Raw genomic sequence first — 24,662 nt, forward strand, 5'->3', positions numbered from 1 at the left:
CTCTGATTATCTGACACCGAGGAACTGTCAGAGAATCCTCCATGAAAAGCCGCTATAGCCGACCGATAATTTTTAACTGTGGCTGTAGCAAGATCACTTTCAAAGAGGCCTACAAGGAAGTCTGCAACCTCTCCTATAGAAGTATCGGAGGGACGCAGAGACCTGGCTCTACACCATTTGTAAAAATGGTGTAATCTACTGTTGTAAACTTTCCTGGTAGATTCCCGTCGGCTGCAGGCTGCAATGGCCGCAGCTCGTTCAGAAAGGCCCGCCGTGCGGAGGGATTACGTGATAATACCCAGCACGTCAGGTGGAGATCCTCTGGGGCCGGGTGAAGAAAACCCGAGCTGGGCTGGAACAGTATGTCCGCCCTCTGCGGAAGAATCACCGGGCGGTGAACCAAGAGCTTGGTGAGTCTCGGGAACCACGGTTGGCGTGGCCAAAAAGGAGCTATGAGGAGGATCTTGCAGTCCTCCTGTTCCACTTTGGTCAGTACTCGAGGTATGAGGGAGAACAGGGGAAAAGCATATGCCAGAAGCCTGTCCCACCGTATCGCCAGTGCATCTGTCTGCCAAGCGCAAGGGTCGTTGTGTCTTGCGCAATATACCGGTAACTGGTGGTTGTTTCGAGAGGCAAACAGGTCGACATGAGGTCGATCGATCAGTAGGAAGAGTGACTGGACAACCTGCGGACGCAGTGTCCATTCCGTCGGAACGACCCACCCCCTGGAGAGAGCGTCGGCTGTGACGTTCTCCTCGCATCGAATGTTAACTACCTGGTTTGTCACTGATGCTTGAAAACGTTGGAGAGCATTGATGACTGCCAACATCTCCAGCACATTTATGTGCTTTGAGCACTCTTCGGGCCCCCACCGACCCGCAACTTGGCGCGGGTGGAGGGTGGCCCCCCAGCCAAAAAGTGACGCGTCTGTCGTGATGGTCACTGACGGCTTGGGATTGTGAAACGCCCGCCCCTCCGTGAGATTGGCCTTGTCGAGCCACCAACGGAGGTGCGGAATCAGCCAGGGTGTGGTCGGCACCAGATGACGTATGTGGTGACGACTGGGCCGATAGAAGGACAGCAGATGTAATTGGATGGGACGCATCCTTAGTCTGCAAAAGTTCACCACATCTACCATACTGGCCATAAGACCAAGCAACCTTAGCCAGGCTTGTGCTGGGGCCATGGTCGTCGGGAGAAACAGAGACACACACTGTTGGAGATTTACAATTCGTTCCTCCGTAGGCCGAACCAATCCCTTCTGGAGATCGAGCGACGCTCCCATAAAGATTGGGAATTGGGATGGATGTAGATGGGATTTCTCGGCGTTGATAATAAACCCGAGATCCGCCGCTAGACGCCAAGTCAGATTGAGTGCCGCCGATGCGGCCGTCTGAGATTGAGCAATAATGATCCAATCGTCCAGATACATGAAGATCATCACACCTTGTTTTCTTAATGCGGCCCCGATTGTCTTCATCACATGCGTGAAGACCCGGGGTGAGGTGGCTAGACCAAACGGAAGAACCATGAACTCGTACTGGACGTTCTCGTACTGAAAACGAAGAAAATTCCAGTGGTCTGGTCTGACAGGAATGTGTAGATACGCATCTTTCAGATCTAGACTGGCTCCCCACGCAGGAGTACGAATCAATTGGAGTATGAGCGTATCCATGCGAAAACGTCTTGGCCGAATAAATTTGTTGAGGGGTTTTAGATTTAAAATCGGGCGCCACATGCCGGCCTCCTTCTTTGGTACCAGGAAGAAGGTCGACATGAAGCCCGACCGCGTCTCCCCCGGAGGGAGCGGGCGAATTGCCCGTTTCCCGAGGAGGGAACTGATCTCCCCTTCGAGGGAGAGACGTTTGGTAGGATCGGACGGAACTACCGTCGGTCGAACGATCATGTCTGACGGGGGGGTGCTCGAGAACTCGAGTGCGTAGCCGCACCCGATCGTGTCGAGCACCCACCGGTCCGACGTAATTAAACCCCAGGACCCCGCAAAGTCTCGGAGACGGCCTCCCACGGGTCCGACGGCGGGAGGCCGCCAAGAGTCTACTAAGTCACTTGCGCCAGCCCCCCGGATAGCGGGGGGCCGGTGCCCAGAAACCACGGCCGGATTGGGGCCGTTGTTGTCCAGAGAACGTGCGGGCCTGCGTGGCGCGCGCACCGGAAGTATTGTCCGTGCGGCCACGAAAACCACCGCGACCAGATTTCAGAGGTTTGCGGCGGGGAATGACAAATGTTTTGCCCTTACCCTGCTGTTGTTTGGACGCCGGTGCTGGAGGCTTCTTGAAGTTGATTTTCTCCGTAGCCTTCAGACGTTTGGCCTCATCTCGCATCTGATCTTCGAATTTACCGGCAAATAAATATCCGGGCCCGTCAAGGGGAGATCTTCAAGTCTTTTGCGAGCACCCTGCGACGGGAGGAAAAGTGCGTCGAGCACGTTACCCCGGCGGGTGGTCGTTGATAGGGTCGACACGCGTGCGAATTGATCAAGCACTGAGCGTAGACCATGGTCGAGGCAATGAAGGGCCGCAGTCAGCATATCTGCTGGAATCGGCGAATCCTCTTCATAGCCCACGGCCAAATATTCCGTGAGAAGAAGTAAGAAAGACGCTGATTTCAAACCGAAGCGTGAAGCTGCGTCTATATTCCTCAAAACATCTTCAAGCTTACCCCGTGTTTTGTCCACAAAGGGCCGCTTGGAAGACGAACCACTCTCATCGGCCGCAAGTTTATCTTTTGCGGCGTCGGGGATGGTAGGCGGAGTGAAGAACTTCACATGATCCTCAGCCGGGAAACGAAAATAATCCCGTTCCCGACTGAGAAACGGCCGCCATTTATCAGTTGACATGATGCTGTCGATACGTTCCACGCATACTTGATCTAAAGGAAGTACGGGGAATATCTTATCGCTGCTAGATGCGGAGCCCGTCCTTCGCTTGAAAGAATTATGATCGGGCGGAGGGGGCTCATCAGCGGAGGGTAAATGAAGTACTCTTATCATATCCCTCTGTACTAAACGGAGCTCCGTTTCAGAGATAGACAGCCGCTGTAAACGGTCTGGTTCCTCGTCATCATTGGATGACTCAGCCGATTGTGAGGGCCGAGTTGACTCCGGTGAACGAACGCCGTCTGGAGGGGCGAGTTGTACCGAACCACGCGGTAGTGGCTGGACAACTTCCTCCGAGTCAAACTGCAAAGATGGATGAATGCTCAATACAGGCGGGGATCCCAGCGTACGCGGTAGGTCCCGCGGCCTCTGATCCCCCCAACCGTGGCCCACGGCCGATGCATGCGAGACGCTCGCTGCAGGCCGGGCCTCCGGTGTACGGTCAACCACGTGCGGTATGTCCCGCTGTGCTTGGGCCACCCAACCGTGACCAACGAACGACGACTGTGAAGCCCTCACCGCAGGCGGGGACGCCGAGCACGACTAATTGTGTGCGGTATGTCCCTCTGTTCCCGGGCCACCCAAGCGTGACCGGTGACTGAAGACTGTGATGCGGGCCCAACGACCGATGGTTGTGGGCTGTAGTCCACTGCTGCAGGGGGGCCCCCAATAGGGCCCGCCCGGCGGCCTGCCGACATAGCCGATAGCGTATCGGAAATCGACTGAAAAGCCAGCAGGAAATTTGCTCTAGAAACCGCGTCCTCCCCCCGGGAGCGTTTGCCCCGTTGGAATGGTCAGAGGAGTCGTCAGAACCCGAAGAAGAACGGTGCGATCGACGTGCAGCCTTCTTCTTCTTATTCTTCTTTTTAGAAGAACGGCCCCGAGGTGTGTCCGAGGAAAAATCGGAAGACACCTGGGGCACCAGGACCCCCGAACAACGGAAAAAATCCGATGACGAGAGTAGTCCCTCTGAGCGAGCTAGCACGGGGGCCGTCGGCCCGGGATCCCCGGGGCGACCGGCTCCGTATCGCTCATAATGCACCCGGCCGACAGCGCCTCAGGCCCCGTGGGCTGAGCGAGCGCTGGACGGACCGGTAGCCCGTGCAATAGCCCATCCCGACAACCAGTGGTGTTCGGCACTGTGTCGGGAGGGCACGGGTGACTAGAGCCCACCGAAGTGTGACGGCTAGTCCCCTCGGGCTGCCCCGTGATCGGGGGAGGGCTTGGTACCAAAGCGGCGCTCGTTGCCGAGCCACGCTTGCCCTGACGGCCCTTCTTAGGCTTTGCTCCGGCACAGGAGATATGTTTTAGGGGAACCTTGCCGGAGTGTGCCTTTAGTTTGGGTGTTCCGCCCGAGTTGACCGGAGAAGGTGACCGAGGTCCCCTTAACTGATCGGCGGAACTGCCAACTCCCCCAGCCGACTGTGGCTGAGGGTGCCGGACGAGAGACTGCTGCCGCGGTAACGTCGGAGCGTTAACGGCAGAGTCCCCCGAGAACTCTGTCTGTCCCGTGGGAGAATTATTCCCTCCGGTTAGTGACAGATCGGCCCTCCCCAAACGTTTCATATTTATGAAATAAATGAAACCAAGAAGATGATGAAACTCTACAAACTAATGATTACTAACTCTTTTATTAAATACTTCTCTTAAACGCAAAAAAGGGTAGTAAATGACGAGGCAAACAGCGAGCTATTTCACGCACGTCCTACCCGACCTGCCGCTAAGAGAAAAGAGGACGCTCACGAGGCACGCATGCCGCGGGGTATTATGGGTAGGGCGCCAGAGGGCGCTATTGTATATAACTCTTAGCGGAAAATACCTGCCGGTAGGGGGAATATGCATAAGTAGTATTGCTCTACAGGTAAGTAGAGTGAAGTAGACTTGTAAAGTAATGGAACCAGTCTAACTGGCCTGCACCTGTCCATGAACATGTAACCAATAGTAAACAAAATTTGGACTGAAAAAAAATTGGTAAATTTGGAGCAGTAGTTGAAAAATAGCAATCGTTGCTAAAATGGTCAAAACAGCTCAGTGTTTGTCCACAAACACACTTCTAGTTGGCTGTTTCGGCAAACTTGCCTTTGTTTTTGTAAAGATTTTTGTTTGTTTAAGTCGTTTTTGCCCATAGCATTTGTACACGCTTTTTTTTGTGCCCGGCACTTTTGGCAATAAAATCAATCTGATTGCCTTTATACTTGGCACACACTTAGCCCAGCACCTGCAGATGTGTGTCGAACATTGACGCCATCATGACGTTGTCTCATGACGTCACAACATAGGTACATATTTTGAAGGTCTATATCTCCGGAACTACTGTTCTGATTTGGGTGAAATTTGGTATGTACCTAGACCGAGAAATGTTATAGGTGAAAAATGGAGTGACGTCACGATAACGTCATTATGGGTCACGTAATGTCACATAAATATTAATAGATTTAATATTTGAAAATCAATATACAATCAACAATGGGAGATCTGAACATGACTTTTGTGGGAATTGATAGAATAAGACACGCTCTTCATTTTTGGTAGAGCGTGCAAATTCACGTGACCCCTCCTTCTGGTTGAACCCGGAAGTGCCTGGTAGTTTAAAATTGGTGAAAGATGTGAACTTGCTTTCAACGACGTATGTTCTGGCTAAGTTGTTCTTTACAAAAAAAATAACACTAATGTCATAAAATGTTAAAGCACCCTCTAGCGGCATGTTGTTATACATGATTATAGATGAAAATTGGTGACGTCATCATGATGTCATCATGTGACATCATAATTCAAAGTCCTATGAGAATGTAATCACATATTTATATGCCACCATTTATTATAAACAGAACTACACATCCTTCCTTGATGGAATTATACTTGAAACTTTACATGTCACATGTCACAAAAAAAAGATGCTGAAACAGCCCTGTGTGTGTCCACAAACGTAAGTCTAGTTTTTTCCTGGTTTTTTTTTCTTCTGCATGTCTACCATCCAAAATTATATATACTTTGTACATTTTTTTTCTCGTAGGCACTTTGGGCACAAAATAAAGTCATATGACATTGAAACTGAACATAGTTAAAAAGAACATAGCAAAGGTCTTTTTTCATGAACATAGACGCAGTGATGACGTCATCATGGGACATGTGGCGTCATCTTAAACGTGCACACTTTAAGTCCCTTTATCTCATGAATGGCAAGTCCATGAACATTTTTGTTTTGCTGGGCTTATATAATATCACAATGTTATAATTGTCTACATGATTTTTCATAAGATTCACTAAAAACCTAAAAGATAGTCTAGTCGCAAAGATGCACATGTATAGTCTGCATTTATACCAACACTTGCTTTTCCACACTGTGATTTCAGTTTTGGTTGTTGTAAACGTATTGTGGCACTTAAATTTCCTGGCCTATATTAATATTTCCAAAACGACATCCATGGATTGTATGTTGAGTGCCCTCTACAATATCTGAGGAACAAAATTACTACATTCAAGATCCTATTAGTATCAGGTTGGTTAGGTAATGGATGTATGTGTAAAGTTTGAAAAACTCTGATTTCTTTAAAAAATAACTTACCATACTCTTTGTGTATCTTTATTACTTTAAAATCTCCTCAGACATCTTTTCTGTCACCACAACTTTCTTACTTATGCCATCTCCAACCGTCCAAAATTGAATCGCAACAAAAAGTTAATAATTTTAATAAATGTTAATAAATTTAAAAAATGCGGAAAAGCTGCATGTTCTGTTTTCAATGGACACACATCTAGTTATGTAACTCAGTTGTAAATATTTTAAGCAAAAACAGAAACAGTTTGAATTGCAACGAATTATTAGTATTATTGTAGTAAAATGCTTTCGTTTTCAAGTTATATTCATTTATCATTGCACTTCCGATAATCCCAGAAGTAATGGGCCAGCAGTTGACCGGGAATTTGACCGGGAATATGCCTGGGAATCAAAATATTGCCCAAGGCAGTCAATTCAATTGAGGAATAGTTGAGGAATAGTTTGACTAGCCCGCTGCTGTTTTGACTAGCATTTGGCTAGCGGGCTACTGCTAATTTCAAACCCTGCACATCTTTGGACTAGCATTTGGCTAGCGGGCTACTGCTAATTTTGAACCCTGCACATCTTTGGACAAGGGTTCATGTGTGTACAAGGTTTCATCCCATCCCTCGAACCATTTGGGTCAAATTATGTTTCCTATCAACACTTATTTCAGTATTTTGAATCCTCCAAACATTGACCTCCAACTATCTCCAGAGGTAATGCTGAAGCGATTTAACGGACATGACAACAAAAATTTACTTCATCAAGCCATGATCTATCAGAGGACAAAGTATGAACGTGATTCTTTTTTTAGTTCATAAGTTATTTCATAGTAATATTATCTGAAAAAGCAACTAAACAGTGGATGGACCTTTGGCCAGAGAAATAGTAAAGTAAGGTTTAAACAGTAAGTCAGTCTGACAGGAGATGTAGAATATATACAGCTATACATACTGACCTTACAAGCTGTTTATCCAAGGAGATTTTGCAAACCATGTATGCAAGAGAGATCAAATCATCTTCATGCAGTGATGGATTCCTAAATATCAAAAGTTATATTTTGTTCATGTTAATACATTGTTAAACTTTGAAAATTCAAGCATTCTTTTAAAAGTAATATATACCATTTGCAGACTTCAAAAATGAAATGGCCTAATTGCTGTGAAATAGCTTACTTGCTAAAGGTAAAGGTAAGCGAGACTTCCCTTCTCCCACGAAGTGGTAAAGGCCACTTCACTGCTGCAGGCAAGTCGCTGGCTTCGCAGGCGATCAATTTGTGAACAATCAACTTGTTAACATACACACCCCTAGCATATTATAGTGTAGCGGTGATTCTTCCAAATCTGCAGGGATTTCTATTCTAATAAGAAAATAGTCACCTCCGATACTTACAAATGCACAAGAAAAGAACATTGCGTCACCATGCACGCATGGGTACTAAGGTACTAAATTCGGTCCTATTAGTTTCCAAATCTTCATCAATGATGATGACGCACATGGTTCCTCCTCTGCTTATTGGGAATATGTCCTGCATGATGGTTGGTCAGCATGTGGGATTTATGACTGAGACATGTCCAAAAATGTGAGCTGTAATGTTGAAGTACTGCATGTGAATTCTCGTTTCAGTCAGATTGCATGGTGTGTTCTTATTAAGCAATATTCTGAGAACTCCAAAAAGACAATTTCACAGCTAATATTGAAAATTAGTTGTGGGCTGAACATGGATCTTTGGTCTTTCACTTAATTAAGAGCTGTCTTCATAAAGTGCCAAAGACTATTTCAGAAATCTCTCCTTCTCATGTTCTATAATTTGAAGTTTTTAATTTCAAGTTTTAATATCAGCTTCCCATTTCTCAACAAGATAATAGCATTCAAACCAAAATATCCAAAATCTGATTTTTTTTAACACATATGAGGTTTCCTCCCTCCCTTTGCTGCTGCTACTGTTCCGCACACGGTGGAATACATCAAGAAGATAATAATGGTGGATTCCTACCGCAGCGGTGGGCCAAATTTACCCCTGTTCAACTGAGACCGAGCAACCTTAGCCAGGCTTGTGCTGGGGCCATGGTCGTCGGGAGAAACAGAGACACACACTGTTGGAGATTTACAATTTGTTCCTCCGTAGGCCGAACCAGTCCCTTCTGGAGATCGAGAGACGCTCCCAGAAAGATTGGGGATTGGGATGGATGTGGATGGGATTTCTCGGCGTTGATAATAAACCCGAGGTCCGCCGCTAGACACCAAATCAGATTGAGTGCCGCCGACGCGGCTGCCTGAGATTGAGCAATAATGATCCAATCGTCCAGATACCGTGAACTCGTACTGGACGTTATCGTACTGAAAACGAAGAAACTTCCAGTGGTCTGGTCTGACAGGAATGTGTAGATATGCATCTTTCAGATCTAGACTGGCTCCCCACGCAGGTGCATGGATCGATTGGAGTATGATGTTGAGCGTATCCATGCGAAAACGTCTTGGCCGAATAAATTTGTTGAGGGGTTTTAGATTTAAAATCAGGCGCCACATGCCAGCCTCCTTCTTGGGTACCAGGAAGAAGGTCGACATGAAGCCCGACCGCGTCTCCCCCGGAGGGAGTGGGCAAATTGCCCGTTTCCCGAGGAGGGAATTGATCTCTCCTTCGAGGGAGAGACGTTTGGTAGGATCAGACGGAACTACCGTCGGTCGAACAATCATGTCCGAGGGGGGGGGGGGGGTGCTCGAGAACGATCGAGTGCGTACCCGCACCCGATCGTGTCTAGCACCCACCGGTCGGACGTAATTAAGCCCCAGGACCCCGCAAAGTCTCGGAGACGGCCTCCCACGGGTCCGACGGCGGGAGGCCGCCACGAGTCTACTTAGTCACTTGGGCCGGTGCCCGGAAACCACGGCCGGATTGGGGCCGTTGTTGTCCAGAGAACGTGCGGGCCCGCGTGGCGCGCGCACCGGAAGTATTGTCCGTGCGGCCACGAAAACCACCGCAACCAGATTTCAGAGGTTTGCGGCGGGGAATGACAAATGTTTTACCCCTACCCCGCTGTTGTTTGGACGCCGGTGGTTGAGGCTTCTTGAAGTTGATTTTCTCCGTAGCCTTCAGACGTTTGGCCTCATCTCGCATCTGATCTTCGAATTTACCGGCAAATAGATCCGGGCCCGTCAAGGGGAGATCTTCAAGTCTTTTGCGAGCACCCTGCGATGGAAGGAAAAGTGCATCGAGCACGTTACCCCGGCGGGTGGACGTTGATAGGGTCGACACGCGTGCGAATTGATCAAGCACTGAGCGTAGACCATGGTCGAGGCAATGAAGGGCCGCAGTCAGCATATCTGCTGGAATCGGCGAATCCTCTTCATAGCCCACGGCCAAATATTCCGTGAGAAGAAGTAAGAAAGACGCTGATTTCAAACCGAAGCGTGAAGCTGCGTCGATCTTCTTCAAAACATCTTCAAGTTTACCCCGTGTTTTGTCCACAAAGGGCCGCTTGGAAGACGAACCACTCTCATCGGCCGCAAGTTTATCTTTTGCGGCGTCGGGGATGGTAGGCGGAGTGAAGAACTTCACATGATCTTCAGCCGGGAAACGAAAATAATCCCGTTCCCGACTGAGAAACGGCCGCCATTTATCAGTTGACATGATGCTGTCGATACATTCCACGCATACTTGATCTAAAGGAAGTACGGGGAATATTTTATTGCTGCTAGATGCGGAGCCCGTCCTTCGCTCGAAAGATTTATGGTCGGGCGGAGGGGGCTCATCAGCGAAGGGTAAATTAAGTACCCTCATCATATCCCTCTGTACTATTAAAACGGAGCTCCGTTTCAGATATAGACAGCCGCTGTAATCGGTCTGGTTCCTCGTCGTCATCGGATAACTCAGCCGATTGTGAGGGCTGAGTTGACTCTGGTGAACGATAGCCGTCTGGAGGGGCGAGTTGTACCAAACCACGCGGCAGTGGCTGGACAACTTCCTCAGAGTCAAGCGGCATGGATGGATGAATGCTCAATACAGGCGGGGATCCCAGCGTACGCGGTAGGTCCCGTGGCCTCTGATCCACCCAACCGTGGCCCACGGCCGATGCATGCGAGACGCTCGCTGCAGGCCGGGCCTCCGGTGTACGGTCAACCACGTGCGGTATGTCCCGCTGTGCTTGGGCCACCCAACCCTGACCTAGCACGACGACTGTGAAGCCCTCACCGCAGGCGGGGACGCCGGAGCACGACTAATTGTGTGCAGTATGTCCCTCTGTTCCCGGGCCACCCAAGCGTGACCGGTGACTGAAGACTGTGATGCGGGCCCAACGACCGATGGCTGTGGGCCGTAGTCCACTGCTGCAGGGGGGCCCCCAATAGGGCCCGCCCGGCGGCCTGCTGACATAGCCGATAGCGTATCGGAAATTGACTGAAAAGCCAGCAGGAAATCTGCTCTAGAAACCGCGTCCTCCCCCCGGGAGCGTTTGCCCCAGCGGGACCGGTCAGAGGAGTCGTCAGAACCCGAAGAAGAACGGTGCGATCGACGTGCAGCCTTCTTCTTCTTATTCTTCTTTTTAGAAGAACGGCCCCGAGGTGTGTCCGAGGAAAAATCGGAAGACACCTGGGGCACCGGGACCCCCGAACAACGGAAAAAATCCGATGACGAGAGTAGTCCCTCTGAGCGAGCTAGCACGGGGGCCGTCGGCCCGGGATCCCCGGGGGCGACTGGCTCCGTATCGCTCATAATGCACCCGGCCGACAGCGCCTCAGGCCCCGTGGGCTGAGCGAGCGCTGGACGGACCGGTAGCCTGTGCAATAGCCCATCCCGACAACCAGTGGTGTTCGGCACTGTGTCGGGAGGGCACGGGTGACTAGAGCCCACCGAAGTGTGACGGCTAGTCCCCTCGGGCTGCCCCGTGATCGGGGGAGGGCTAGGTGCCAAAGCGGCGCTCGTTGCCGAGCCACGCTTGCCCTGACGGCCCTTCTTAGGCTTTGCTCCGGCACAGGAGATATGTTTTAGGGGAACCTTGCCGGAGTGTGCCCTTAGTTTGGGTGTTCCGCCCGAGTTGACCGGAGAAGGTGACCGAGGTCCCCTTAACTGATCGGCGGAACTGCCAACTCCCTCAGCCGACTGTGGCTGAGGGTGCCGGACGAGAGACTGCTGCCGTGGTAACGTCGGAGCGTTAACGGCAGAGTCCCCCGAGAACTCGGTCCGTCCCGTGGGAGAACTATTCCCTCCGGTTAGTGACAGATCGGCCCTCCCCAAACGCTTCATATTTATGAAATAAATGAAACCAAGAAGATGATGAAACTCTTTTATTAAATACTTCTCTTAAACGCAAAAAAGGGTAGTAAATGACGAGGCAAACAGCGAGCTATTTCACGCACGTCCTACCCGACCTGCCGCTAAGAGAAAAGAGGACGCTCACGAGGCACGCATGCCGCGGGGTATTATGGGTAGGGCGCCAGAGGGCGCTATTGTATATAACTCTTAGCGGAAAATACCTGCCGGTAGGGGGAATATGCATAAGTAGTATTGCTCTACAGGTAAGTAGAGTGAAGTAGACTTGACATTTTCAGCAATGATAAAATAGCCACAAATCCATTTGATTTCGACTTCCTTTGGAAAAATTTGACAGTTCCAACTATTTTGGATCATCCATTGATACTATTGGAGGGGTGTTGTACCCTTTTTTGAGTTTTACATCATTTATCAAATAGATTCTGTCCACAAAAAAAAATGTTGTGATGATGAAGAATATAGTTTCGAACAAGGAAATGTTTCAGACTTCATAAAGAGTAGTATTTTTAATTTTAAAATGGTGGAAATGCTGGTAAAGTGTTCTTTTAAAAAAAAGAACATGGTACACCCCTAGACCATAAATGGTGTGATCCACTTTGGTGACATTCTATCCCGTTGCTTGCATGTGTTGTGCTGGACTACACACTGTACATACACAGCAGCTCAACACGTGCGTCAGGTGCTTGTTTTCATTTTCACCAAAGAATGTTTATGGACGTTCTGATAGCAGAAAGTTGTCTGTTTTGGAGGATAAAAGGTGGTGAGATTTTCAAGAAGCGTACGTGAGTTTGGGAGACTTACAGTCACACAACGGCCCGATCGACCAACTGAACACTAAATAAATTTTGCATCACACAATGTGCCATGTATTTTGAAAGTGCGGAGCACTTTTATGGATAATGCGTTGCAAAATGCGATGTGAAAATCAAACAGGGAAAATCGAACACTGCTTACTCGTGTGGGTGCTGAGGGGCTATTTACTGTGGTATAAAATAGATAATATTATAAGGTTTAACAGGAAAGAGAGTCCCGGATGTTGGCTGTTAATTCCTTCCTTCAGTTTTCCAGAGTACTTACTCTTCTTTCATTTATCTTGCATCCCCGTACCTGCAGCGGCTTTTGGCCTTGTTCAGGACAAATATGCTTAAAAACAAGTATCAAAATCCAGCAAAGAATGATCAATGTTATATCTTCCCCCAAACTTTGCCTAAACTTGTGTGAATTTCATCATTATTGGCCCGAGACTTTTGACCTGAAATATCTCTGCTGCTCAATGCCCCTTGTGTCCAAATTGATAGCATTTTGGCAAATACTTGCAAATAAGAGTGATTTGAAAAACATGCAGATATATGGTTATAAATTTACAACTGGTAAGAGTCCCCAACATTCTTTTATTCAACTAAAAAAAAAAGGAATTTGTATCAAAATTATTGATGGTTTGAAATGAACCATTGCTCTGCCAAACATCTTCTTTTTAAATACTTCATCCATTTACAGATCAATACATATTTGTCATTTTGTTTATATATAGACACAGCTGGCACTGAGGCATGCCTTGTGACCTATGCGCTCTGTACACGACAGATTGACAAATATTTTACCAGCATGAATGGACACAAAACATTGAACAGGTAAGTAGAACGATGTCTACTTTGACATACCATGGACATACTACCCCTATAATTGGTGTGTTTCATTCAATTATAACAAATGCAAATGGTATACATTACCTTTAACATAGAACAAAATCAAAGTGAGATATAAATCATTCTTTGTAAGATATAATACTATGGCCCATTTTATGCCTTCTATTATTCTCACCTCTCATGTGTAAGCAGACACTGTGTAATGATCTTTATAACTTGCTGCAAATTGTAACCTGGGAGACAGTTTGGTTTGGTCTCACATCCAGGAATCTCAGACTTCTTCTTGTCCTGACCGTACCTAAAGGTATCAAAACTTTTATTGAGAAATGGCCGCATTTCTTTTTAACAAACAATAAACACTACTGATTTTTCAACTACAGTGAATTTCCCAGCGAACACTTCATGATGTCAACTTTTCATCGCATTCGCACTCACATGAAGGTAGAAACAGCCACAAGGCTTTGTAAATCTGTGACTATTATGTAGATTCTCTGTGACCTTGGCAATACGATAAGTAAACAATACTGACTCCTGCTTAAAAAGAAAGGCATTTAAAAGTGGGGGTGTTTGGGAGGGGGCTTAGGTAGCCACTGTCACTGCGGGTATTTCCATGATGCACACATGCATTATAATTACATGTACAGTACATCTTTTTATCCGCTATCTAATATACAGTCTTAAAGAGGTTGTGGAATGCTCGAAGACATTTCCGTCATTTTTCGGGTATATGTAGCCTAAGGTGTGATGAAATAAAAACGACTATTGTTTCTGTCATGAAATGAGTACAAAAGGTACTTTTGAGAGCTGTTTTTCAGGTCCAGTTTCGACCCGAACGTGCAACTGTGTAAAAGTCGTCGTTGCGGGCAGCAAACAAAACACAGTAAATCGTGACGTAATAAACAGGACTCGTGTATGCTACTGTGCATCGGGAGTCCTGTTTATTACGTCACGATTTACTGTGTTTTGTTTGCTGCCCGCAACGACGACATTTACACAGTTGCACGTTCAGGTCGAAACTGGACCTGAAAAACAGCTCTCAAAAGTACCTTTTGTACTCATTTCATGACAGAAACAATAGTCGTTTTTATTTCATCACACCTTAGGCTACATATACCCGAAAAATGACGGAAATGTCTTCGAGCATTCCACATCCTCTTTAATGTTACGGTCTTCATTCACAAGTACTGTTGCCCATCATCGTTAAGAAAGGGAGTGTTGCAGAACACCAGTGGTAGAGACATTTGAATGAACTGTTGACGATGCCAGACGTCCATGCAGTGTTCAAGCCAGGATGAAATTATAGCATAGGGACATTTGAAATGAGGAGTAATGCGAATGCGCAGCACAAAGCCCTAATGGCATGGGGTCAAGATTTTGGATTCTACTAGATGTTCAGTGGTGCAATCTGAGGCGATTCCTGGCCACTTCCTCTTATTTTTTTGGGCAGAAGTATTTATAACTAGAGTTTGTGGTACAAACACACTGGGTTGGGCTAGCATATGTTTGTATTGATGGCAGGAAATATGACTGCTTAATGAACAGAATATAGTGCCTTTTTGCTTTAATAGTTGATTGTTGATCGTTGATGTTGATTGTTGCTGTCGATTGATTGTTGATGTTGTTAGTTGATATTGATTGATGATTGTTGATGTCGATTGTTGATGATGATTGTTGATGTTGATTGTTGATGTTGATAGTTGATGTTAATTGTTGATGTTGGGTATTGATGTTGATAGGTGATGATGATTGGTGATGTAAATTGTTGATTGTTGATGTTGATTTTTGATTAGTTGATGGTGATTGTTTATTTTAATGCTGATTGTTGATGTTGATGTTGATTTTTGATGTTGATTGTTGACGTTGATTGTTGATTTATAAATACTTTGGAGAGTTGATGGTTTCTGATTGGTCGAGACTCGATCACGTGGCCGTGCATTAACGGTGATATAAAGACCGGCTTCAAAGAACAAAAATGGCCCCTGAACCAGCATTGATCAAGCCCCATGGAAGGCAATGACTGGCCAAATTTACAACAGTCATACAGCAACTTGTAACAATACAGCACTGCACATGCGTTCAACCACCTTCACGTGAGACTGACGCACGCATACGCAACACAGTTGCTATGGGTGCGCGCACGTAATGAAGTTTTAAAACGACTGGACATCGTACATACAGAAGTGCAGTATACTGACGATGTTTACGACGAAAGCCTAGATCTACGATTCATTTTCTTTAAAAACTTAATTTGCCCAACGACATATTTACCTTTCCTAAACCAAGCATCTTTGTAATTCTGGACACAAGGAGTGTCTAAACGAAATTCAGCTTCCTCCATCAGGTAAAAATATGAAAACATTGCTGTAATTTGTTCCGCTACGGCAGCAGAAGTCCAAACCCTGGACGTCGTACACGTACGCAATGAAAACGTTGTCCAGCAATGTCCAGTACAGCCTGGGCCCGGCTGTGGTGTATATAACAATGCTTATCGAAAAGACAGGGTACCACGCATAAGTTAAAATATGGCCCATGAACATGAACACAAAAAAGTCTGGAAATATCGCCGAAAGAAAGTCACAAAATTGGAGCATTTTAACTGTTTATTTCGTTAAAAAGTTATTTATTAATGGGAATAACAGTGTGAGGAGCCGGTCTTCACTGCGTGATAATGACCGGGTTCGGGGGTGACCGCTGTTAATGGACTGAGACGAACAGCGGTCACCCCCAAACCCGTTCATTATCACGCAGTGAAGACCGGCTCTTCACACTGTTATTCCCTTATTATTGATAGTTGATGCTAATGAATAATTATGGATGTTGATTGTTGATGATTGATTGTTGTTGTTGATTGTTAATTGTTGACATTGACTGTTGATTGTTGATGATGATTGGTGTTGTTGAGTGTTGATTGCTGATGCTGATAGGCTAGAACACTACTTCCTTGTCCACTGTTGCTTTGTGCACATTCAAAATAGAATAAATCATGTTTATTGTATTGTAAAAACAAGGATATTCTCCAAAGTCTCACTGTTGAACATACAAAAAAATGAGATGAAAAAAAGGTACCCTTGGGAGACATTTCCATAAACTTGTGCATAAAACTGTTTAAACTTTAATGGCAACTAACCCCAATTTTACCTTATCCTATCCCCACAAATTCTGGTGTGCCCTATCCACGTCTGGGTCTGGTAAACCCAGGGGGTCTGGTGAGCCCCATTGTATTGTATTTCTTTGCCAGTCTGCCAATGTGTCTGGCAATGTTGTGTTGAATAAAGAAGAGCTTTGGAAAAATAACATACAAACATTACAAATCAGGCAATGTTAACAGGACAGTGAAGTACTTATTTACCTTGCACTGATATCTTCAAAGATGAAATTTGACTGAAATAGTGAAGGAGGTAACATCGAGTCCAATCTTGCACCTACAAAGAAATAAATGGTTAATTCTACAGCATTTAGTTTTGCTAGTCCCAGATGGCGAGCCTTGTGTACCTACATTGTACCTCGCAGACTGACAGTCACCTATGAGTAGGACTGGTTATAGACTGATGAAGAGAACTTGGCAGTACTTTGTAGAGGATTACTTTGTAAAGTCCATTGTATGCACTGACTCAAGTCAATGACTCAACTCGAGTCGCAACTATTGGTGCCTTGGCTCAACTTGAGTCCCAAGGGTAAATGACCTGACTTGACTTGAGTCACTGTTAGCAAATAATTTGACTTGACTCAATTCCCCCATAAAAAAACTTGAATCGACTATATGGACCACACCATTTGTAATTTAGGGGTGTTCTTTCATAAGAACATTTTACCAGAATTCCCACTGCTTCAACATTACAAATAATACTTTTTAAAAAGTCCGAAACATTTCCTTGTTTAAAAATATGTTCTTCAACATCACCATATAATTTTTGTAAAGCATGATGCACCCCTTAACATCCAAATGGAATATGTCCATAACATTTCAACAACTTGCTAATTTTTAAAGCTCTGGCAGGAGCTTCTACTTGTCACTTGGTGGTTGGTCAATCTGTCTGTCCCAGGAACATTTACCTAAAATAAGGCCCCTTAAGTTTCCCACAAAAACTTTTGATTGAAATAGAGCAACAGCTACATGTGTGTACACGTAGCATCCCCTGCCCCAGTCATCCTACACATCAGCACTTTGGGTGTTGACATCCCGCTTACTCCTGACAAAGAGCAGAGCATACTGTCATATGTCCCAAACCTGGAGTTTACCCTGGTTCTTTTAAGACCCTCACAAAGTAAAAACAAAGCTCTCCTTTGTTTAACCTTAAACTTAAACCACAACATCTAAAACCCGTGAACTACGCTGTTATAAAACTCCTCTACTCTTCGGGTAAATTCAGAAGCAGTGAAACATTTTCAAACAGTTGCTCAACTTCATACAATAAGTATTGATAGTTGCATGCATTTATGTTGGCTAATGTACCTCCCATACGTCTGTCAATGTGCTAAGAATATTCGCATCCATGTGCATAGATTTGTGACATAGGCCAGTAAGCACAGTTTTGTGATGTCAAAATCTTTAATAAATTAAATAATTTCAATATTTTACCCAATTGTGGTTTCAAGTATTGATCCAACAGGCTAGAATGGATCACATCCACGTTTCTATTGCTGATATTCCACATAAGACTGCACACTCATAAAATTCCCTACTTATTGAAAAATGTATATTATAAGTTATCCCGCGAGCACGAGTGGAACACGGATTAATGTGGGACACGGACGCACTACAGACGCATTCCTTTTTTCCTGTTCCATGAGCGCGAGCGGGATAACAAATTTATCTTCAAGCAAACTTGACGCACACTTAAGATGGAACACGCACACATTGCATCTTAGAAAAGTGTAATACGCGGAGTGCAGTATGGACCGAGGCCGTGCTACATGGTTATATGTAGCACGGCTTGTTGCCATGGATCCACCAATCAGGATTGAGGATCATGGGCGTCGCGAAGGGGGGCAAGGGGGGCACTTGTCCCCCCCCCCCCCCCTGGAAAAGCAACCAAAAAAAAAAAAAAAAAAAAGGAAGAAAATAAAAGAAAAAAGAAAGAAAAGAAAAAGAGGCGTGAAGACAAAGTGGTGTAAATTTAATGAGTGGGGGGGGGGGGCCAAATATCCCTGCCCCTTCTAAAACTGATAAATCGAGAATGTGTTGAGAAACACAAGCATTTTTTGGCAAAATGTTTTTTTGCCCACCTCTAGAAAAAATCCTGGCGACGCCCATGTCGAGGATTCAAGTTTACTTGAAGATAAGTATTATTATACTTGTCCGGGCGTAGGGCCCTCTGTAGTTGGTTTCCATTATGATTCCATGATGATTCGTTTTTAGAAAGGTAAATATACCCAGTATGAGTATATACCATGTCAAGTTTCACCAAGATTGGTAAACGTGTGTGCATGTATATGCAAGATTGACCCGACACCTACCAACCAAAAGGCTAAGAATACCAGAACCTGGATTCAGCAGGACGTGTTTAATTTATTCAAAATGTTTATAAATTTCAATTTGCCAAGACCTAACTCTCAACTTAGCTAAACAGAATTTGGATAATCATAAATTAGATGCTGTGTAACCATTTGAAGGCTTTCAAGGTGAAAAGTAAACTGTCATGTAAATGATGATTAATAATGAGCAATTTTTCAGAAAATATTCAAAATTAACATGTATATATATTTCGTTTGACTGTAGCGCCCACTATAGTTGGTTTCCATGACATACCAAAGTTTTTTTTTAAAACCTATTCATGACGAATAATTGTGGGGAGTGTGATTAAGATCGCTCAACGTCTGCTCAGGTTTTCTTTCTTCCCCTTCCAACCCTATTGTTAAGAAAAAGCATCTAATCTCAATCAAAGGCGGTTCCAATAAGTGGCCTCCTGAGAGAATGCATCCCTAAATTTCCACTGTTGAGGACATGACCAAGATTGAAAAAAATATCGGTGGTGGTGGGTTCTGGGGGAGGGTGGTGGGTTCTGGGGGAGGCAGGTGCAATGGAACCCCCCCCCCCCCAGCCCACAGACCATAGTACACGTATATGGTTACTGAGTTTCAAACACTGTCAAAGAACACGCATATGAATGAAATGAAATGAAAAAAAAAAGGACAAAATAACATCATTTCCCTACCTAACTACCTGGATTTTTTTCCAGGCCATAACCATAAACACAACATTTATTTTATTTGGCCTAACTCAACTCGACTCGACCTCCTTGAACTAATGACTCAACTCGAGTCACTTACTTGACTCGACTCAAGTCACTTATTGAAATGACTCGACTTGACTTGAGTCACAAAAATCAGTGACTCGTTACAACTCTGCTTATTTTGTACACAAGATGCAGGAAAAGATTTCCATGATTACGTGAACTGCCATGACAGGCATGATACACTGCAATTAAGATGCGTTCAACGTCCGCAGATAACAGCATGTTAGCATTAGTTTCAAGTATGAGCCGGCCTTAACACTGACAACAGAAATTGATACTAAATACATTTTTGGAAAATAAAGTTGGGAAGTAATACAAATGATTATTGCTCACTGAAGTTTTGTTTGTAAGTAACTTTGATAACCCTAATATTTTAACACAATTTGTCAAGTAGAAACCATACCCTTGAGGTAGATGAAACAGTGCAAGCAATATGTCAGATGTAGTTAATAGGGGGTAAAGCTTAAAAAATGAGAGCGAGCCGAATGTTGTCACAGTGAACATAGAATGGCCAAATAAGTCACTATTGATGTGTTAACAGTGAGTCAGAGTTGACTTGTGTTCATGTTTAGTGAACTGAAAGATTTCAAGTAGATAGACGTGACCAGTATTAACAGACTGACAATTTGTCTTTGACATTATGCCTTTAATACCACAAACTATGCAATGTGTCAACCCTTAGTCGATGAGTTCATGAATTGAGTACTTCAACTTCACATGTAAATGAGAACTTGACATGATATCAACCAAAAACTAGAGATCTATGTCTGATTGAGAACAGAACCTAGGGCTTTTCCGCATTATGTCTTTTGTGAAAAGCCCACCCTCGCCGCAGACTAACATCGTTGAAAGGAAATTCACATCTTTTACCGATTGGAAACCACAAGGTACTTCCTGTTTCAACCGCATGGAAGGGTCATGTGTACTTGCACATTTTGTCAAAAATGAAGACCCTGGATCATTCTATCAATTCCAGTCAAAAGCAGAATCAGGTCTCTCACAATTGATTTTACATTGATTTTCAAAGATAGATTAAATCTGGAAATCTTTGGTTGCTTGTAATCTGACCCTTGATGATATCGTTGTGACATAAATGAAAGCTCAAGAGCTATGTGAACTATGCTAAAGTAAAGCAAACATGTGGATTATATCTCTCGTAGTTGATTTTTCAACAATTTGTTAAGGTTGAAAGGTCTTTTCATTGTAACTTCCGGTCAGGTGATGTCATCAATCTTTCTTTCCCTTAACTTGTTCTTGGCATAAAGCTGATTATAAATTATACATTAATTATAAAGTGATTTCAGCAACTTTTGCCAATCACACAACTGATCAGTCATTTAAAACGTCTTTCAACCTGCCACTAGAGGGTGCTCTAACATGACGTCATCCATATTTCTTTTGTGAAGTACAACCTAGCCAGAGACTGACATCGTTGAAAGCAAGTTCACATCTTTTTCCTATGTTAAATCATAAAGCAATTCCAGTTTGGACCGGAAGGAAGGGTCATGTGATTTGCACATTAAATCAAAATGAAGACCCTGGATTGTTATGTCCATTCCTGTCCAAAAGCCAACTCAGATCTCTCACTGTGAACTTAATATTGATGTAGAATTCTTTGGTTGATTGTTATCTTATACTTGATGATGTTATCCTGACATCATTCACAGAAGCTTGAGACTTATGTTAACTGTGCTATTTGAAGCAAAAATCTGGATAATATCTGTTGCGATTGATTTTTCAGCATTTTTTTTTTAAGTTTAAAGGTCTTTTTATTGAAACTTACAGGCTGGTGACATCATATGTCTTTCTCCTCCTCAACATTATAAGCATGAAGCTGATTATATACATCAATCCGTCGTGTGCCAAGGAAAAGGACCTTAGCAGCCCAGGCACACAAAATGCACTTGAAAGGTTTTGTGCTCCCATTTCTATATGAAAAATCACATCTGGCTGAAATTTGTGCTCATGAAAGTCGTTAATAATTAAAACAATACTATGCATTTTTTACTTCAAAATATTAAGAGGGGGCATTAGGGCACTGGGAACATTATTTGTTACATTATAATTACATGTTTACAACCTTTTGCCAGGCACAAATAATGAAAAACCTCCTTCCGTCCTTTGTTTACTGTTTATTATGTCAGAATGACATAGCCCCTTGAGACAATGTGTAAAAGATATTTCCAAGCTTTATCGATTACCGGAAAAACCAGAACTTGACCTTTTGACCCAATTCCCCCCCCCCCCCATAATGAGTTTCTTCCAGGCACCCGATGAATTATATAGTGATTTCAGCAAACTTCGCCCACATATATCAACCTGCTGCTAGAGGGCACTCTTACATGTTATGACATCAGCAGTATTTTTTTTTGTGAAGTACAAACTTGCCAGAGACTAACATCTTTGAAAGAAAGTTCACATCTTTTCCAATTTCAAATTATAAGGTACTTCCGATTTGGACCAGAAGGAAGGGTCGCATGATTTGGCTCACACTACATTAAATGCCGATCCTGGATTATTTTTTTCAATTCCCGCAAAAGTCAAGTTCAGGTGTCTCATGGATGATTTTATATTGATTTCCAAATATTCAATCTATAAATCTCTAACGTGATGTCACGTGACCCATGATGATTTCACCATTACGTCATTCTTTAGCACTCATCTATGCTGTAAGGACTATGCCTGTGCTGACTTTGAATGATGTACGACAAAGATGAATGGCAAAAATGAAGGCCGGAAAAGACATGTACAATGTCTATGGGATTTTGAGGAGAACAAAATATGGCCCACTGTTTTTTGACTATCCTTTTTATTTTTTAAATGGACGGAAAAATCTCCAATGCTCATTGAGGTAGAATTGGTAATTGATAGCTTAAGGGTGACTGTTGTCTGTTGTAAGATTTTCCTGTTGAAGTCCATCTGCTCTTTGTTGCCAGGGCTTTGGCAACCTCAGAAAGGCCTGCTGATCAGAAGGACAACTTGATAGCATTTAGGCAGAAAGTCAGGATCTGGATGCAGTGTCTTCAGGCACTTAGTTCTTTTTACAGTGTCTTCAGGCACTTGGTTCTTTTTAATACATAACCTCGACCTACTTAAAACCCGTTCACACTAGACAAATTCCCTGGGAATACCCTGGGGAAATTCCCGGGGAATTTCGGTCGGTCTGTTCACACTACCAAAGAAATTCCCGGGTAATAGCTTTCCCCCCGGAAAATATTTACCCCCTGCTCGGGAGTAGGGTTGAGGGAGAAAACCCCTGGGTTTCACGTTTAAAACATCTAGTGTGAACAAAAGTGGGTTTGAACTTACCCCAACTTGTTCGGTTTCCCCTGTATCGCATCGCATTTTGCCACACAATATTCAAGTGCTCCGAACTTCGGAAATAATTCGCAGTGTGCGATGCACAATTATATTACAAGAAAATAGTGTTCAGTTTGTCAATCCGGCCCCAGCATGACTGAAATATTCACAACTTCAGTTCATGGTGCCTGGAAATGCAACTTTTATCTTCCAAAACATATACTTTTTTCCAACAACGTTCGTACGAACATGTAGGCATTCTCCATGAAATTTTCCAACTGAAAGACTCCCAACTTCGAATATGTTGCACCTGGAAAATCTCACCAACTTTTGTCCTCCAAAACAGACAACAGTCTATTTTCCTATCCAACAACATATGTACGTAGGCATTTTCATGAAAATTTCTTTGATGAAAAACAGATGTTGAGCTGCTGTAATATACAGTGCACTAGTGTGTGTGCGCGCATACATGTATGTCACCAATGTGGATCACACCATTTACTCTAGGGGTGTACCATGTTCTTTTTTTTTCAAAGAACATTTACCAGCATTTCCAACGTTCCAAAATTATAAAAAAAATACTCTTTGTGAAGTCCAAAACATATCCATGTTAGAAAATAAGTTCATCATCACAACATAATTTTGTAAAGAATTTTATTCAAGAAACGATGTAAAACTTAAAAAAAGGGAAAAGCACCCCTTATGATATCAATGGATGATCCATCCATATCATGACGACTTGCCGTATTTTTTTCCGAAGAAAATTGCAATTTAAAAGTTTATTTTTTAAGCTACAAAGTCGTTGCTGAAAATAACAATTTGATAAGATTGGTAGTATAAAGAGGCCTGTTTGTTCTTATGGCATGCTCTGACAATGCATGCAGGAACATTTCATCGTAGTTCGCCGGAGCAGCCCAGTCTGGAAGAGCCGGTTAATTGGCCGGGGACCGGGCCGAGCTGGCTGGGCATCGCGCCGGGATAGGTAGCAATTCTAGATCTGTATTTCTCAACTTCATCATCTACGAGAAACGAGAAAGTTTTCTCGAAATTGGCCGACTGGCCGCCCACAAACTCTTGCACAATTCCCAGGGTTTGATTGCGAGTGTGAAATGACTGTGCATATTCTCGGGAAATAGTGCTCCCGGGAGTTACCTAATGTGTCTAGTGTGAACGGTTGCTGGGGTGTATTGTTGAATAGATCAGCCCTGATAAGGGGTACATATTCAATGTGCTCACTGGGTCCCTTGGAAGGCCAGAAAAGGTTGTCAAGTATTACCCTTTGGTGCAGTGAGAAAATGATCGCTGCCCAAGCAGCAAATTCTCGTAGGCATGATCCTAAGCAGTCATCCCGAAATTTGAATAAGACTGGAAGAAGATACTGGTCCAATAATGATAGATCCTCAGGCAGGGTGTGAGTGGAGCTCTAAAAAAATAGCTGAAAAACAGTTGAACCTGAAAATAGCCGAACATGTGAGCACAAAGAGCGAAGCCCCTATGCCGTGGGGTCTGGGGCCCATGGAAATTTTGAAATGTAGATGCTATGTGGTATTATTTTACAGCCTCCTGGGCCAACTATTGGTCGAAAATGTTTTGCAATTTATGCATGTCTTTAAGTTAACTTTTCCTTCATATTGGCTAAACTGCCTAAATGGCCAACTTGTATATGAAAACTGTGTTAAAATTGAGGTTTGGAGTGTGAGTCTGCCAAAGCCCCGCCCCACCAAACAAAAAAAAACTTCCTATAAATCTAGCTCCATACTTCATGTTTTCTGGC

General features: G+C 44.3%; 1 protein-coding gene across 1 annotated transcript in view; it reads right to left on the reverse strand.

Annotated features, from left to right (window-relative positions):
• LOC119734777 (SMC5-SMC6 complex localization factor protein 2-like) overlaps window positions 1–24,662 on the reverse strand; it is a 202,895-nt gene that overhangs the window by 59,181 nt on the left and 119,052 nt on the right. The window contains exons 10-12 of the mRNA XM_038208330.1: window positions 16,702–16,774; window positions 13,528–13,650; window positions 7,396–7,476 (exon numbers count right to left, since the gene is read on the reverse strand). Of these exons, the coding sequence (XP_038064258.1) occupies window positions 7,396–7,476; window positions 13,528–13,650; window positions 16,702–16,774 (277 nt within the window). The remainder of the gene's footprint in view (window positions 1–7,395; window positions 7,477–13,527; window positions 13,651–16,701; window positions 16,775–24,662) is intronic.

Source organism: Patiria miniata, unplaced genomic scaffold, assembly GCF_015706575.1.
Source record: "Patiria miniata isolate m_02_andy unplaced genomic scaffold, ASM1570657v1 HiC_scaffold_10, whole genome shotgun sequence".
NCBI classification, from domain to species: domain Eukaryota; kingdom Metazoa; phylum Echinodermata; class Asteroidea; order Valvatida; family Asterinidae; genus Patiria; species Patiria miniata.